Source organism: Ambystoma mexicanum, chromosome 8, assembly GCF_040938575.1.
Source record: "Ambystoma mexicanum isolate Mex_15411 chromosome 8, UKY_AmexF1_1, whole genome shotgun sequence".
NCBI classification, from domain to species: domain Eukaryota; kingdom Metazoa; phylum Chordata; class Amphibia; order Caudata; family Ambystomatidae; genus Ambystoma; species Ambystoma mexicanum.
Genome location: NC_090929.1, coordinates 31,958,141 through 31,976,865, shown reverse-complemented (window position 1 = coordinate 31,976,865; position 18,725 = coordinate 31,958,141). Strand labels below are relative to the sequence as shown.

The window sequence follows — 18,725 nt, the reverse complement described above, 5'->3', positions numbered from 1 at the left end:
TGTTACGCCTACGCATCCTGCTGCAAGAGGTTGAGATCCTGCGGGGTGCCATAGAAGTCGTCCCTCTTCTACAGATAAACAATGGTATTTATTAAGTGTACTTCCTTGTACCCAAAAAGGATCTCACCATGCGCCCTGTGCTAGACTTGATCCCAGCAACCAAATGTGTCAAACCTCAAAAGTTTTGTATAGTCAAGTTGCAAAAGGTAATCCCTATGCTGAAACAGAGGGATTACATGGCAACACTGGATATGAAAGATGCATACTTTTATATTTCAATGTTGTTGGCACACAGAAAATACCTAAGGTTCATGATAAAGGACAAGCAATATCAGTTCAAAGTACTCCCCTTCGGCATTGCCTCAGCATCAAGGGTGTTTAAGAAGGTACTGACAGTGGCAGCAACGCACCTGCGCAGAGATTCCGCTCGGTTTACCCTTACCTCAACGGCTTGCTCATAACAAGGGATTCCAACGGAACATGCCTGGACCCCGGTCAAGACAAACAGTTCCATGGGGTTCTAATTCGGAGAGAAGACGGCCTCTTCTTCCCCTCCAGCGAGAGGGTTCAAAACGTGTCGTTTCAGATCCCTCAGTATGTAGCCAGTTGAGAGGTGACGGTACGCAAAGCCATGCGACTATTAGGAATGATGGTGTCCTGCAATTACTTCGTTCTACACTAGTTCCACACGTCTGCGCATGCGTCCCATGAAGAGTGGCTCAACAGCCAATGGTGTCACGCCAGCAGAAAATGGGAAGATCTGGTAGTTGTCTCGCCAGCCCTCGTTCTCGGTCTGCAGTGGTGATCGAGGGAAAACCTCTTGAAGGGAAAGGCCTTCACCACCCCCGCAGTAAAAGCCACTCTCACAACAGACGCATCTCTCACGGGGTAGTGGGACTCACCTGCTTCAGCAGACGGCGCACAGCGTGTGGTCCCAAGAAGAAGCATCCAACCACATAAATCTGTTGGAGCTCTCAGCTGTATTCAAAGCACTGAAAGCCTTTCAGACACAGTTACAGGGGAAGACCGTCCTGATCCTCACAGACAGCACCATGGTCATGTACTACTTGAACAAACAAGAGGGCACAGACTCTCCAGGGCTATCCAAGCTGTCCCAGAATATTTGGAAATGGGCTCTCAAACACAGGATGTTCCTGTTGTCCCAACACGTTCCAGGGGAACTCAATCTTCTAGCGGACATGCTCAGCAGAGACTTCCCACTGCCTGTAGAGAATGAATGCGACTACACAAAGATATTGTCTCCAATGTTTTCGCACAATGGGGTTTCCCAGAGATCGACTTGTTTGCAACTCTGGAGAATGCTCGATGCCAAGATTACGCCTCAAGGTACTTCCAGAACCGATCCAAGGGTAACGGTCTCTGGATAGCATGGTCAGGGAAATTTGTTTATGCTTTTCGCCTCCCCCACCACCCCTTACTCCCCTACTCAACAAGATTGTGCACAAGTGCACCAGGAAGGAGTCACCATGATATTGGTGGCCCCCATGTGGCCCGCCAACCCCGGTTCTCATCTGATGGAGATGTCCCTATCTCCTCCAATGAAACTGCCTTACCCCTACAGCATGTTATCTCAGGACAAGGGAGAAACGCTTCACCCATGCCCGCAAACCTTGAACTTCGCAGCCTGGCTCATGAGGTCATAGAGTTCAGGCACCTGCAACTCCCTCAGAGATGCATGCACATACTTAGGGAGGCAAGGAAACTTAACACCCGATATTGCTACTCCAGTAAATGGAAGCACTTTATCTGGTGCTATTCCAAGGGTGTCAATCCCATGGACTGCTCTCCTACTCACATTGTATTGTACCTGACTCATGCCTGGTTTTTAATTCCCTGAAAACTCACTTAGCTGCTCTGTCAGCCTAAACTACGTCGCAACAGAAGGTGTCATGTTGGAAGATACCAGTTATTAAGGCTTTCATGGAAGGGATTAAAAGGATTCATCACCCATTTCTAACCCGGTTCCCGGATGGGATTGGAATGTGGTATTGACTAGATTTATGGGGTCTCCTTTTGAGCCTATGCACAAGGCAAGTCTAAATGACCTTGCCTATAGGACAGACTTCCCAGTGGCTATCACTTCTATAAGGAAAGTTGGTGAACTACAGGCCCTTTCAGTTCGAGACCCCATTGTTACAGTTCAGAGAAAAGGTGCATCTGCGCACTCACCCTCGTTTTGCAGCAAAATGTATTTCCACGTTCCGTGAATCAATCAATAGAACTGCCTACTTTCTTCTAGAACCCCACTAACGTGGGCGAAAGAGGCCTACACACAAATGTGCACAGGGCAGTCATGTTTTACCTGGAAAGAACCAGACCACTGAGAAAAACAAACCAATTTTTAGTTTCAGTGGCAGCTGGTAGAGAAGGGGATATGGTCTCTAAATCAGCCATCTCAAGGTGGATTGTCAATTGCGTCACACTCTTAAATTTCGCGCTCTGAAACACTTGTGTATGAGCGCAATAGAAATAAAATATCAATATCAATGAATACACTCTTGCTAAGAGAGAACTCCCCTTCAAGCCTAGAGCACATTCTACTCGAGGCACTGGGGCTTCCATAGCATTCATAACAAATGTTCCCCTAGAGTCCATTTGCAAAGCGGTAACCTGGAGTTCTGTACACACCTTTACAAAACACTATTGCCTAGACACTCATTTGAGGTCTGATACTCAGATGGGACAAGCAGTACTAAGACATCTTGTCACTACTGTTCCTTCTCACAACCCACCTCCAACTCCGGGTACTGCTTGCTAGTCTATGCACAGCATGTCACTCTAAGAAGATTAACAAGCATCAGAAGACATGCATTACTTACCGTAATAGCATTTCTGATGATTTTATCTGCTTAGATTCACATACACCCACCCTTCCTCCTCGCTCGGATGGAAGGAATATAGATATCTCAGAGATTGAAATAAATCCTTTTTTTGGTAAAGAGTGTTTTTTCTAGTAAAGCCATCGAGGGCTTCGAAAATTTCGAACCTGATGCAGAGGGGTCGAAGTCTTTGAGGAAGAAGATTTCGACTTCGATGGCACCACCGACGTCGATGGGCTCGCTGGCGTTGATGGCGCAGCTGGCATCGACGACCTCGACTAGTCTTTCAACGTATTACTCGAAGGATCCTTCAATGATTTCTCATTGTGTCGAGGCCTCAACGGCTCTCAATGTGGATCTGGCCTTCGTACCGGGCTCGAGGGCGCGCAGGATTTGGCTCGAGCCTTTTCCTTACTGGCTTTAGAAGGTCGTGGTAGGAGCATGGCTTGTTGAGGGTTTCTGGTTCTCAAATATTTTAAGCATTTATAACCGGAATACTTCCCATTCGGTAGGAGTGGAGGCCTTAGTGGGACAGGATGTAGCTCTCTCAGGAGAGGAGTCAGACAAGGATGTTGAAGTAGGCGACTTATTCTTCTTCAACTTCCTCCGCGACGAGGAGTGCTGGGAACCACTCCTTGACCTGGACCTTTTTGGCTTCTTTCTTCTTGGAGAGTCGCCTCTCAATTACCCCTTAGGCTCATTCAGAGCTTTTTACGGTCATCGACTGACACTTTGAGCAGGCTGAGGTCTTGCGCGCCACACCAAGATACCACAAGCATGCTCGATATGGACCGGTCAGCAACATCTTGGCATCGCAGTCTTGAAACTTTTTTTTTGTAACCATTTTATTTAATGTTTTAAAATAGAACAATTGCAACTCAATAACATAACAATCAGATTGCAAAATTCATAACATTACTAGGATTAATACAGAAATCTAGCAGAATTCCTAAAAAAAAATACAGAAACCAGCCACTAAAACCAATCACTATTTCACAATCATGTAATGGATTTATAAACAAGACAAAACAATAAAACACAAAACTCGCAGCTCCATACCTCCATAAAACTCCCCCCTACCAAAGTAACAGACAGCCAATACCTGACATATACTTTAACTGTATAAAACATTAAAAGGTCCCCAAAGCCGAGAGTAACAACCCTCTCTTCCCTGTCTGAATAACATAATTTTTTCATAGTTCGACAAGGTCTGCACATCCAATATCCATTCCTCCACATTTGGTTTCTTTCTCATCTTCCAAACACGTAATATTTGCTTCGCCGCTAGTACCAAAACCCGATTTATCCAATCCGCTTTACCCCTGGCCCTATCCCCCCTTGCTCCATTGGATAACAAGATTGTTGAAGTGAAAGTACGTGGACGACTCTCCTCCACCACAATTTCCAGTCTATCCAATACAGCAGACCAACAATCAGATGCTCTTGAGCATCCCCACAGCATATGCATTAAGGAACCCCCTGCTACATCCGGAACCCCAAAAAGAATCAGTATCCAAAAGCCCTAATCTAGCCATTTTAGACAGTGTCCAATATAATCTGCAAAGGATCCTTTGCCTAATGTACCACAGCCGCAAATCCCTTTTTGCTTGTACCCCGACATGAAGCAAATAGGGATGTATACTCTATGTCAAAGATGCCGGGTTCGGTGACAAAATTGCCTACTATATGTGCTACTAGGGAGGCGTTACAGTGCTTTATAAAGAATAATGGGGACAACCTCTGGATGCATTATGAGGCATCCATATGGCATAATGTAGGGTTACAATTGGGAAATGGACGTTTATGGTGGAAAAGCTGGATCAGTAGGGGCATACTAAAAATTGCTGATTTGTGGCAAAATGATCACATGATTCCCCTTGACCGATTGAGTGTGTCCTTTGGGATTGGGGCTAGGGAAAGAGGTCATTATGAGATTTTGAAAGCCCTTCTGATGGAAAGGACTAGAATGCTGGATGGGATTATGAAAGAGGCCTTCAATGTGTGAGATTCGCCGCACAGGCCCGTGTGCTGTTTCCACGTATATGAGTTTGATGCCGATGGAAGGGACGGATGCGGAGGCTTGGATGATTGATCTTGGTGTGGATATCCCTATGCAGTCTTGAAACTTTTTAAACCCGGTCTTCGGGGTAGTGGGTGTCAAAGACTAAGACATTTTCGTATATTTCGTGCTGTAGTTCTCGAAGCTCAAGTTACTTGGAAAAACAGAACTCAAGTCAACAGGCGCTGCGCGTGCTATATATGCCTTTGATGACATCATCCTCGAGACTGAGGCCCTCGGGGGACATCGAGTCGACTGCATCGACTCACATTGCCCTCTGGCGAAATAAATTTTAAAAGGGCGGTTTGCAACAAAGGTCCTGCAACTCACTATTTGCATTATTGCCACTAAGAAAGCGGTCTTCAAAGACATCAGCCGCAAAGAACAGGTATGCATGGACTCAAAAGGAGCCGCCATCAAGAAGGTTAGATCCAGATTAAGATCCCAATCTTGGACAACAAAGGGAGCTGGCGGAAAGTGGTTTACAAGGCCCTTCAGGAATTGAGCCATCACTGGGATTGTAAAATATCACTGAATGTAAAATATCACTGAAAACCTTGACCCTCACCCACCCCGGATACATGCAACAAAGATAGTACATGGTGCAATAATATCCAAAATGCTCTTTTTACCAAAATCACCACCTTACAAGCCAAAATCAACGCCAAACAAAACTCCCTCTTTATATCTACCTCAACCAAACTCCCTGCGCCCAAGACGGCCACACCTTCACCCACACTCCATTTAGTTTTGTTCCCCTCTCCATCCCAGAGGTCGAAAAAATTATTAGTAACCTAAAGCCATCCAACTGCCAAGGTAACTGCTGCCCCGCACCCATCATCAAGGAATCGGCCCATGACCTTGCGCCCTTCATAACCACCTTCATCAACTCTTCATTTCAATCTGGAATTGTCCCCAACAATCTTAAGGACGCCTGGGTCATCCCCCTACTAAAAAAACCTACATTGGACCCGTCAATACCTTCCAATTACAGACCCATCACCACTGTCCTGTTCCTTCTAAAAATATTAGATAGAGCAGCTTACCTACCGATACAGAAGTATCTGAAAACCAACAATCTACTAGGCACAAGACAATCTGGCTTTAGACCCAAGCACAGAACAGAAACTGCACTATTAGACCACAAAACACAAATTGAGGACTTAAACATAATGGCAAACTGGCCCTCCTACTCCTTTTGGAGCTCTCTGCAGCCTTCGATCTGGTCAATCACCAAATCCTCTGCCATCATCTAAAATCAGCTGCCCACTTCTCTGAAAAAGCCACTAATTGGATTGGTACCTTCTTGGACAATAGATTCATGAGAGTATTCTCACCTACCTCTTCGGCAGACCCAACACCAGTCCCGTGCGGCGTACCACAAGGGTCTTGCGTATCCCCTACACTCTACAATGTATTCACCAAACCCTTGTTTGATGTGCTTGATTATCTGGGTGTCACCTACACCAACTATGCTGATGACACCCAGATACTCATCCCCATCACTGGTGACTACATTGCAGATTCTAAAGCTCTGAATGACATTTACCAAGTCGTCCAAGCGTGGATGGCCTAACATGAGCTTTGTCTCAATGATGACAAGACAGAGCTCCTTATCTTGGGTACACAACAAAGACTTAATAAACTGAACCCCTCGTTCAGCTCTTTCAACATCGATGGCAACTCCATTGAAGTTTCCAATGATACTAAAACACTGGGAATCTACCTAGATTCTACACTCTCTCTAAATAGACAAACGAATGCGGTTGTCGCTGCATCGGTTTATACATGCAAGCTGATCACAGCATGTCGCCCATTCCTCTCCACTCAGAACTGCATTATCCTTGCTAGGACATTGGTTATGACCAAGCTAGATTATTGCAATGCACTGTACCAAGGCACGAACCAACGCAACCTCAACGAACTCCAGATTAAAATAATGCTACCAGAGCGGCCCTTAACATTCCCAGATCGGCACACATCACAAACTAGGAAGCGTCTTCACTGGCTTTCTGTTGCCCAAAGAGTATCACTGAAATCCTTCACCCTCACACACAAATGCGTAAACAACCGGGTCCCCCCCCCCCCCCCACCTACCTAGCCGCGCGATTCGCCCAGTATACTCCTTCACGGTCACTCAGACTGCCTTGCGATCCCCAGATACAAGCTTGAGACAGCTGGAGGTGCTAGCTTCCCCAGTCCTGGCTGCCAAACTGTGGAACTCGCTGCCACTCACTATCCGAACCTTGTCTTCTTCCACCTTATTCAAACAAAAAGCCAAGCTTTGGCTAGTAGCCACATCTGATCCTCTTCATCCTCATTCTTGCTGACGACTACCTCCTGCCATTCTGCCTGCCAACCTGCACTGTTTTGCACTTTACGTCTGTTGTTAATGTAATTTATTGACTGTAACTGGCTACATGCCATCTTTGTAACCTTTGTTCTTAAGATACGCGCCCGGCTGCCTTCGGGCCTGGTGCGCTTTACAAATAAATAAAATATAAAATACAAATACAAATTGATCTGGGGACCTCTTAAACACAGACAAGGGCGTCAAATATCCTTTGACTGTGATGTCCTAAAGGTCTGAGGCCAGTGACAGAAGGAACACAATCACTGAAGTGGAAGGGCAAAAGATGGGGTCAATCTCATGTTCCCTGAACCACGCCTCAAATCTTCTAAACTTGCACACGTACAAAGATCTTGTAGATGGTCAGCGTGCAGCTAGCAACATCTCGAGCACCTCCTTAGAGAGGTCCAAGTCATCATATCACATCCTCTCAAGAGCCACGCATGAAGGTTGAGGGGTTCAGAGTTCGGGTGGAGCACCCGACATTTCAACTGGGTTAGGAGATCCGGGCGGCGAGGCCACCGAAGAGGTGGGCAGATGGTCAGATCCAGAAGGTCCGAGTACCATGACCACCTCTTGCCCAGTCCGGGGCAAACCGGATCATGGTTGCGCGAAACCTGCTCAAACTCCTGAGAACGCAAGGAATGATGGGAATGTGAGGGAAGGCGTAGTGGAAAGGGAAGGTCCAATCCACCAGAAACGTGTGCCCTAGCGCACCATTCGCTGGGAATTCCCTCGAGCAAAACTGTCTGCACTTCCTGTTGAAATCTGCAGCAAACAGATCCACTGTTGGTGTCCCCTAGAGAGATAAGACCTCCCCCAGGACTTCCTGGCACACTTCACACTTGTGTGAGACCATGCTCTGCCTGCTCAGAGCATCCGTCAAACTGTTCTCGGTCTCCACCAGATTAACGGCTGAGAACGAGATCTGGTTGTTTAACAGCCAGAACCAAAGCTGTGACACCTCTCTATAGATGGGGAGGGAGCGCACGCCACCCTACTTGTTCAGGTAGTGCATGGTCACGGTATTGTCTGTCAGGATCAGGACATGCTTCCCCTTCAGAGATAGATGGAGTGAACACCTTCTGGGCTAATCTGATGGCTTGAAAATCCAGCCTGTTGATGTGCAAACTGGCTTCCATCGCTGACCAAAGGCTGCTCACTGAAAAAGTCTTCACACTGAGTGCCCCAACCTTTCAAGGACGCATCCGTGGCTATTCAAGCCTGAGGCCACAGAGTCCAGAAAGGTTCCCCCGAGAGCAAATTGCTGCTGCTGGCCCACCAAGACAAGTCGATGACACTGACCTGGATACCCTGAAGACGTCCTTCAGGGCTCCGACGTATTGGGACCACCAACCTCATGGGAGCCATTGTAATTATCTCATTCACAGTCTGGCCTCTGGCACTAGAATAATTCAGGAGGCCATGAGACCCAAGAGGCAGAGGAAGGAAGATGCTGGTAAGGTGGCCTGGTTCTCGAACAGTTGCACCATCTGCGCAATGCCCCCCCCTGCCAGTCCTCTCTCGCACCCACAGAGGCTCACTGTCTCCAAAGCCCTGGTTCTCTTCAGGATGGACTATTGCAATAGCCTCTTCCTCAACCTCCCTTCTTCTGCCCTGCGCCTTCTGCAACTCATCCAGAACAGAATCGCAAGACTTATCCTTGGCCTCAAGCCCGGGGACCGCATCTCTCTGGCGCTGAAATCCCTTCACTGGATCCCTGTGCCTGCAAGGATCAAATTCAAGACCCTTTGCATTGTCCACAAGGCTTTCTGGGGCCTGGGACCTACCTACCTGCAACACTGCCTATCTAAATACTGTCCCTCACAAGCCCTCCGCTCATCTACCTCCAAACTTCTGCGATGGAGGTGGTTTACGAGCAGAGATTTAGGGGGTGTGGTGTGGGGGGGCGAGGGAGATCCTTATCCTCAGCAGGTGCCTCCCTCTGGAATAACCTCCCTGCTGCCCTCGGTCTTGAGCCAGATCTCCTTAAATTCCAGAAACTCCTCAAGACTTTCCTCTTCTCCTCTACCCTGCTAACCCTCCTCTTCCTTACAGCATGCTGACTGGCTGCCGGATGTACCTCAAGAGTCTCACTGGTCTCCGGCACCCCCACCAGTCCTCTCTCGCACTTGCCTGAGGGCCCGACACCGCACCCTCCCTCCATGCACTTGAGAATTTAAATCAAGAGAGTGGCTTTCTCTGCACTTACCCCGGGCTCAACCGATCAGGTGCACTTGATCCCCTCCCCCATTGCGAATGAAGATAGTCAGTCCGTCTCCCTGTCTTCACCCCTTAATTGCACTGTTAAATCTGCAGAATCGCCATAAGGCCTATTTGCTGTCTCACAAACTGTTAAATCTACTTTCACGCACTTACTCTGCCTGTGCTGACTATTATCGTCTCAGAATTTCAAGGACTCTGAGCAACTGTTTATTTTATCCCCATGTTCCCACCCTCCGTGAGCACTTTGAAACATTTGCCTGTGTAGGCGCTATATAAATAAACAATACCATCCCATACCATGCTGACAACTCTGTCCTTGGGCAGAAACACCTTCCCTGCCCGAGTGTCTGGGACTGCCCCGAAGAATTGGAGCATCTGAACCGGTGTCATATGAGATTTCTGCAAGTTCATGGAGAACCCCATCCTGTCTAATAGTGACCAGGTGTCCTCCAGACCTTCTCTGCCGACCTCCTTCAGATGAACCGGTCATCCAAGTAAGGGAATACGTGAGGTGAGCCGTGACTACCGACATGAGCTTGGTGAAGATCCTTGGAGCAGAGGTCAACCCAAAGGGAAGCACCTTGAACGGATAGTGCTTGTCCCCTCTCAGCAATCTTAGGAACTAGTTGTGCTTTTGATGTATAGGCACATGGAGGTAAGCACCCTGAAGATCTATGGACACCAGCCAGTCCCGCATCTCGAGAGTGTGCAGAATAGCTCTAAAAAGTCACCATCTTGAATTTGTCTTTCCGCAGGAACTTGTTCAAGGCTCTGAGGTCCAGGAAGGGACTGAGAGCTCCCCCCTTCATGAGTACCAGGAAATATTGGAAATATCAGCCCGATCCTCTCTGCTCGGGCGGTACCTCTTCCACGGCACCATTCAACAACAGGGCTTGCAGTTCTTCCTGGAGCTCCTGTTCCTGTTGGCATGGAGGTGGTGGGGGTCTGCTCAGAGGTTTTCTTAAGAAGGGCAGACAATAACGCCAGTGCAATAGCTCCAGGGCCCAGGCGTCGGAGGTAATCTTGCACCATTGGGGCCAATGCTCCGATAGCCCTCCTCCAACGTCTGAGTTATTGAAGGGGAAAATCAAAGCTGCTTTGAGGACGGAGCCGCCCCGGTAACTACCTGCTGGTCTCTGTAAGTCTGCCTGCCCCTTCTGGAGCGTGAGAAATGCTTCTGCCCTTGCTTGGCCTGTGGGAAATGTGCATTCCTGCCACAAGGGATGTAGCGCCTGTACCCTTTGCCCCTAGTAGCAAAGCTAAAAATGTAGGTTTGGCCGGCTGCCCAGCTAGGCCGAGTGATTTTGCAGCATGCTTAGACTCCTTGAACTTTTCCAGGGAGTCGTCGTCCATTGGGCCGAAAGGAATTCCCCATCAAAGGGCAGGTCCAACAACGTATTCTGGACATTAGGGGAAAATCCTGAGGAGCGTAGGTAGGCCTGTCTCCTGAGCACCATGGCTGGCCCCATTGATCGGCCAATGCAGTCCGCTGAGTTCAGAGCTGTCTGTAGGGACTGGTGGCCAACTCTTTCCCCATCAACCAGTTGCATGAAGCCGTCCCATAACTCCCCTTCGGTTATGTACTGGGCTGCATGTTCAAACGCCTTCCAAAGGAATATTTTCGCAAAACCACACAAATTATTACTAGCCTTCAAGGTCATGTACCTGTAGGAGAAGATCTTTTTACCAAACGGGATCCAATGTTTTGCCCTCCCTGTCAGGAAGCTGGTTTGAGGTGAATGAAGCTGCCCTGGAGGATACTGTGGCCGTCTGAACAATTAGCGCCTCCGGGGAAGGGTGAGAGGCCAGAAAAGACTGATCGCTTCTTGCCGGCATGTACTTGCTGGTCAAAATGGAGTTGACCGGGGGGGATAGAGCAGGGCCGTTACCACAAGGAGGCGACTGGGTCAGCTATAGCCGGGATCAGTGGCATGTTTCTCTCCATGGTGGGACCTTCGTCCAAGATATCAGTAAGCTCATACCCTTGTACTGGGATTGTGGAAGCATTCGGCCCCAGAGTGTCGACCACTCTGCCTACCTGTGATGTGAATTTGGCATGGGCATGAGTGTATGGCCGAGTCTGCTGCAACTCAACATCCGGAGATGCTATCAATCCCACTGGCATCATGCAGCCCCTGTGCCAAAGCCGGGAGGTCTGCTTAATCAAAGTAATCCACTCCACCAGCCCCTGAATACATAACGTAGACATCACCCTGATCGTCACCGAGAATCTGCACCATGGAACCGGAAAACAATCGTACCGGGAAAGCAGGACGAATAATCGAACGCTGATGGTTGGCGTTCAGAGCTTGTCCTTCGACGTCAAAGGAGTAGCTGGTGGCTGCAGTCAAATCTTGGGCGCCAAGGCTCATGGGAAGGCCCCGGCATCGAGGGCGTGATCGCCTTCTTCTGCGCCAATGACATCAGTATCTGTGTTACCTTGGGGTGGGGATCACTAAGCTCTGCTGAAGCCAGTGGGGCCTGCTGTTTCAGGGCATGCCAGCAACTACAGCCGCCTTCTCAAAAATTGCAAGCATTTGCGACTTAAAGTCCTCCCACTCTTGTCGAGTTGTCGCCCCCCACCGACGACTTACCCTGTTCTGCAAAGAGTCAGAGTCGTGTTGGTGTCGCCTCTTCTTTTTGTCAGAGGACAACGAAGATGAGAGGCTCTGCAAGTGATATTGCTTCTTCGTCTTGCGCCAATGTTTACTCTCCATTTCAGGGGTAGGCCCCTCAGTTTCGGCCTCTGAAGACCAAAGGTCGACTGCGCTAGTAACCGACGGCGGTTGGTCAACCATGAGTTTCATTTTCATTTTTCCACAAGATGCGCACCACTCGGTGTTGTGACTCATGCTGAGGTACCACACATAGAAGTTGTGTGGGTTTGTCACCGACATAATGGAGCCGCAGTCGGTGCAGCGCTTGAACCCAGAAATCCAAGGCGAAGGCATGGTAACTTGCAGAATTGAAAAATACAAAGGATTTGACTAAAGAAATCCAGGAGAGTCGAAGACTCGAAAGAAATTTGCTATGTTCCTCAAGAGCAGCGTGCCGAGCGTGCAGAAAAAAGGAACTGATGTATGGGGCGTAGTGACAGAGTATATTATAGGACACCTAATGTCATGTCCAGAACGGACGATCAAGCAGCGAGCAAGACGAATCGCTGATCAAGGGGCGAGTCGAGGTCCAGCACACCGCCCCCTATCGAATGTTTTTTCAAGCAGCAGAGCCGGGTAATGATATCTATCTGATGAGGAATCTGCGTGAGAAAAGCTATCCATTGAATGTGTAATTCCAAAAAGCAATCCATTGAATGTGTAACTCCAGAAGCAGCAGAATAACAAGACAGGGCCCGAAATAAAATGTTCAAAGAAAAACAGGAGAAAGGTTTTTGCCTTTTACACAACTGTACTTTGAAATACCATCCCATTCCACAACTGCATCACTCCATCTCTACTGCAGGGCAGAGAGGGACTAAAGATCTTGTTTTTCACGGAATTACTCAATTGGCTCTATGCACCATGGAACAGAAGTCGGGCAGGCCCGCTCTTACTCACCCGGCAGCCAACGTGCCCTGGCATCCCATTCCATCCTAGCAAGGTTTGCGCTATGCTAAGTACTGCACATATATACATACAATTGTGCTGTGGCTAAGAGGGCCCTTTCCATTAACCACACAAGAGCTCAGCTTATGTTGTGAGAAGAGAGGCGATCAGCCTAAAAATCACTCTAGGAAAGAGTTTCTTTTTGCGCCTTCAGCGCCACCACTTTCTATGGCACACTGTTTCTTTTTGCTTTGTTTGGACTCGTAGCCTGATTTTTTGGAGGCAGGTAAAGCCTTCTGATTTACTTCCCTTGCTATTTTGTTCATTCTTATGGAGAAACTGACTAGTTTCTAAGACTGTCAGTACTGAGAGATGTTTACCTCCTTTTGTGAATTCTTCTATTCTCACCATTGCACACATCATTCTTTGTATCATATCTTTTTATATAATGGCTTGCTGGTTACATTCACAATGTGCCTAAGACAAGCTGGTGGCAGCAGTGATAATTTTTCTGTTTTTGTGACATCTACTCATGCACTTTTGCATTTACTGCAAATGCCTACTAAAGGAAGCTAGCAGCCCAAGATGACCGTGCCACACAGTGTTTCGTGTGTTCTTTGGCTTTTTTCCTGCCTTCTCAGGTCAGGAATTGCCTTATATTGAAATACCTTTCCCGGTGAAAGCTGTGGCTTACGCGGGCTAATGGGAGGTTACTGTGTGTGGACAGAGGAAGGTGCCGAGGCAGCCTAGTTCAAATTCACGTCCCCGGAGCCCGAATGTCTGTTGCTGGGCCAGTGTTGTGGCCAGTGGCAATCCACGATTGGATAGCCACTGCCAGGTTAAATGCTGCAGATCCTTACCATTGGTGGGCTTGCTCCCAGCCCAAAATCCTGGCTCAAAGGAGGGCTCTTGGCACAACAACCAGTCATGGCCATTATGACACCTTACCATTGAGACATTTATAAATTAGTGTTCATTTCCATAGAACCTGTAAGGTGCGATTCTCACGCATCTTGACAAACTTAAAGCCTTTTTTGAACCATACTTTTGACTTGTATGTTCGGTTGGTCCAACACCACAAACCTTACTGAAATGCCCAAGAGAGCTCACCTATTGAACACTTACCATAATGTTGCATTCACTAACTTCGACGGTTACATTTTTCATGATATGCATGAAATATATTTTAAGACAAAAATTGGCGCCTTTTTCAATACAATAGCATGAGGTTTTCTTTACGCAGAGTGGAGGCTGAGTTTCCTCATACCTCAAGTTGTCTGTAGGCAGCAAACAATTCTGCAACAGCCACACAGTGGCATTTACAGCCACTAACATTTCTTTGAGATCATTGGGGGAGACTCTGCATTGCACTGAACAGGTTGACGAAGGAACAGGTGACTGCTCCCAACTGCAGAATGGCCTTAAATTACATCTTGAAAGGCCACCGATCACCGTGTCTAAATGGACAAGATACCGGAGGAGAAATACATGCAAAGTATGTAAACACTTTACAATTAATGCTAGAGTGGCTAAAGGACTCACCTTCGCGGGCATCCGTGCAGCCAGCACCGTAAGACAACCAACACAAGAAGCAAGAAAATCCAGGGGGGGGCTCATAACGGTCGTTAGCCTGAGAATAAAAAAGAAAATACCCTGAAGATAAGCAAAGTGTTTCATGTCAAACGCAACACTAAAAGAATGGGCTATCGATGCTTCAAACTCCACTGTCGCAACATTAAGTTGCATACCCCCTGTATACAGAAGTCTGGATTCTACCCGTTGGGAGGGCTTCCTTCAGGCACTGTTCCAAGGCCCAGGTGTATCAACCTCACATGGCTCACTAAGGAGTACAGTCAGAAGACGGGCAGAGTGCTCAGAAGGTACTGGAAACACTTTAAAAAAAGACTTTTCTTAACAACCATGACTTTCTACAGGCTTCAAACTATAGTTACTGGAGTTATAAATTAAACATATGAAATTTTACTTACATCCGTAACAATTTTTCCCTTTAGTCTCATCTATGTAGTTGTTATTTTTTAAAGAAATTGTGTGAACAATCTTTTATTATGAATGTGTCAAAGGATGACGAGAACTTTACGCGTATGCTTTTTTTCTATATTTTGGAGAAGAGAGGGGGAAATAGATTTCAGTAGAAGTCAATGAGACAGACAGCAGATAAGGTATGTTATGTTAAATGGTATTTGTATAGCACCTGCTGCCATTGGTATGGGCTCGAAGTGGTTTGAACGCCCTTTAGAAGATTGTAGTCGGAGCAGTGAGAAGAGATAGGTGGAGTTATGAATGCGTGTGTGCATGTTTGGCCAATTACAAAGGTATGTTGCAAGAGAATGGCTAGGTCCCTAAGAGAAGCCTGAAATTATCAGAAGAGTGAACAGGTGCTAACAAAGTTATCGAAGGAGTCATAAGAGTCAAGCTATGTGAACAGCTGGATATTATTTTGCGTGGGACTCAGTTGTATTCTATTGGAGGAGCCGCTCGGACTGAGGGTGATGTGTGTATAGGGTGGGTGTAGTCAGGCAGTGTGTACCGCAGAAATATGTGGCTGTGCGTTAACCTCCAGAGGGACACAGCTGTACTCCCTGCAATGCAGTGCATGAGGGTCTGGTGAGGAGGGACTAGGACCTGGTTAGGTTTAGTCATGCAGCACGTATGATATATTATAAGTTAGTCACCATAGTGACTAATGTACTCATAGTCCCCTTTAAATTGAGGTGCGTGGGGGCGTTGTCCTGGGAGTATGCGCTCCCCTGATTCTGCCCACCAGCATCACTCCTCAGTCCCCTTTGACGTGTCGACAATATTACCATTGCCTGATGACACCAGTTTTATTAAGGGGGAGGATGGAGGGACGCATGGAGGAAAGGGGACTATGGACTGGGAGTACGTTAGTCACTACAGTGAGTAACTTATAATTACTCCTACGTCCCATCCCCTTTCCTCCATACTGTATGGGCGATTACAACTGAATGTAGGCCCAGGGTGGAGAGGTGACGCTCCTAAGAAAGCAAGTTCCTTAAAACTGCCTGACCAAATGCCGCGTCCGACCTGGAGCTGGCATCCAAGCAGTAGTGCTTGCAGAAGGCCGAAGGCGTAGCCCATGTAGCCGCCTTACTGATGACCTGCCACAGAACGTGCCTGTTAGGCAGAATCCTGTGCAGTGCCCTTAGGGACCACTACATACAATTAAGACCACAGGTGGCAATACAAGTTTACCTTTGGTACAAGCCTGTACTACTAAGTGGTAGCAGTAGCAGAGCAGCTAGGCTTATCTCAAGAGTATATGAGCAGTAGCAGAGATTACACAAAGGGACCACAATTACTGTGACTCAAGCAAACACTGACTCAAGGTTTCAGGTAAAAAAATATAAGTACATTTATTTTTAAACCATCAGTTATAAACACAACTCCTCTATTAAACTTTAAACAAAACCACACGTTAAATATACTACAACTAACCAATTCACTTTGTACAGTATGTCTCAAGGTAAGTACCCTGTGTTTGAATGAACCGGTGTTATGAACAAAACACGATACCGCGGATACGGTTACGATCACTTTTTGTCAGTTCAGTCTACTCAATAAATGCATATCCGTGACATGAAATGATACCGGGGCAAAAGCACACTTCGCACCTGAGATACCCAGAGGGAGTTGGAGGCAAAAACACAGGCAATATTTAGGTTAGGCAGGCAGAATCAAGAAACACTCAGAAACAGGAGTTCATAAGTCAAAGGGTCGGAGCCAGGTTTCAGTGACACTGGAGACCTATGCCGAAGATCACACCGTTAGACAGTTCATGATTCAGCATAGCCCAAAAGTACTTGGATATTGTCAATGTTCGGAAGCAAAAGTTATAAGAAGGAGGGAAGACAAGGACGAGCCTTGAGGATGAAAAAAAGGGGATTCACCCAGTTTCCTCGAGTAGAGCACAGTACCTTATTCCAATGATGCAGCTGGTGCCCTGGCAGTTGTTCCTGTTGGTTTCCCGCAGACCCACGATTCCTGGGGCTTCGTTGTGAAGGAGGACGTCTGAAGGGGTCTGCACCACACAGGGATGAAGCCGGCAGCAGCGACAATGAAAAAGGTGTGCTCCTTAAAAACAGGAGAGGCTCAGCAGGTGGCTATCCGGACCTCTACAGCAGTGTGCAGCGATTTTGACCACGGCAGAGATCTCTGGCTGAAGAAGATGAGCTTGTTATCCCCACCAGGCTCAAGGGAAGAAGACTCCGGACTGGATCTCCTCTTAGTCGTTGAAGGGAAGATAGCTCAGGACTGCAGCAGGGCTTCACCGGGACGGGGTAGTTGCAGCAGCCGTCGTTATCTCCGCTTCTCTTCGGTTCCTTGTAGTTCCAGAGGCGACTGACTTCTAGCCCAAAAGACCTGCCTTTTATGCGCAAAACCCCCATTCACACAGCCTGGCAGTCAATCACGCAGAAGGGGGTTTGTCCAGCCGGGACAACCACCTCAGCCAATCGTGGCAAAGTACGACTTGGGTTTCCCAGGATACCCTGTGCAGGGGGTGACTACACCCCTTCCCCACATTCAGTCTACCTAGGCACGCAGGCGCAAAGAGGAGGGCTTCTCTGCAGAAGCCTGCCAAAAGACGGTGAACAAAGAATGCAAACCTACTTTGCCGCGCAAAGTTAAACACAAGAAGGACTTTAACAAAAAGAAATGGAGAATAAACCCAATCGGAGCCACCAGAGACCCATCACAACCCTGTTGGAACGTGCCGAGAGAGACCTGTGTGCCCTCGAGAGCAGAGCTGACCGATCCCCTGATCATTTGCTTAAAATTACCGAACTTAGACAAACCTGCCTAAAGCACTGGGAAGCCTTAGGTAAACTAAGCTACGCCAAACACACGGAAAGAGTCCATGCCCTGGGGGACAAACTCGGGAAACTCTTAGCCTGGTTCTACAAAAGGGAAACCCCCAGGCCACCCATTTGCCACATACTCACACCAGACAGCACTACTGTGCACACCCAACAGGAAATTAATTTGGTTTTCTCTAGCTACTATCACAACTTGTACTCCGAGACCCACCCCCCCCCCTCTGACACGGGGATCGAAGACGTCCTCGATGTCATCGACTTGCCCAAACTGGACTCGCATATGGCTGAGACCCTTGACGAGCCCATCACTCCCGACGAGGTCAAGGTGGTAATTAGATTGCTACCAGCTGGGAAAACCCCAGGCTCGGATGGCCTCCCCGGGGAGTTCTATAAAACCTAAGAGGAAACACTCGCCCCTATATTAACTCAGGTCTATAATGAGGCCTTCGAGCATGGCGCCCTCCCGGATTCCCTGAGCGAGGCCGTGATAATACCCCTATTCAAACCTGGGAAGGACGGGGCAGATTGTGCCTCATACAGGCCCCTCTCTAAGCTAAACGTAGACTGCAAGATCCTCACAGCACTGCTCACTAACAGACTACGCAGAGCGATCCCACTGTTAATTCACCAAGACCAAACAGTACATGTCCCCGGACGATCCATCACTGAGAACCTGCGTAGGTTACATCACGTCATTTATAGTACCGAGGGAAGACCACAGAAACTTGCGGTGGCGTCACTGGATGCCACCAACAAAGCTTTTGATTCCGTGAGGTGGGAATGGCTATACGCTACCATGGCAAAGATGGGAATAGGCCCCGTATTTCTGAAATGGACCCCGCTGGTTTA

The 18,725-nt window shown here is 47.9% G+C and overlaps 1 protein-coding gene across 4 annotated transcripts in view; it reads right to left on the bottom strand.

Annotated features, from left to right (window-relative positions):
* Positions 1-18,725, bottom strand: part of NUP188 (nucleoporin 188) — a 1,828,090-nt gene that overhangs the window by 936,312 nt on the left and 873,053 nt on the right. For all 4 annotated transcript variants that reach the window (XM_069609202.1, XM_069609203.1, XM_069609201.1 and 1 more), the window contains exon 18: positions 14,563-14,650. In XM_069609202.1, coding sequence (XP_069465303.1) covers positions 14,563-14,650 — 88 coding nt within the window. The remainder of the gene's footprint in view (positions 1-14,562; positions 14,651-18,725) is intronic.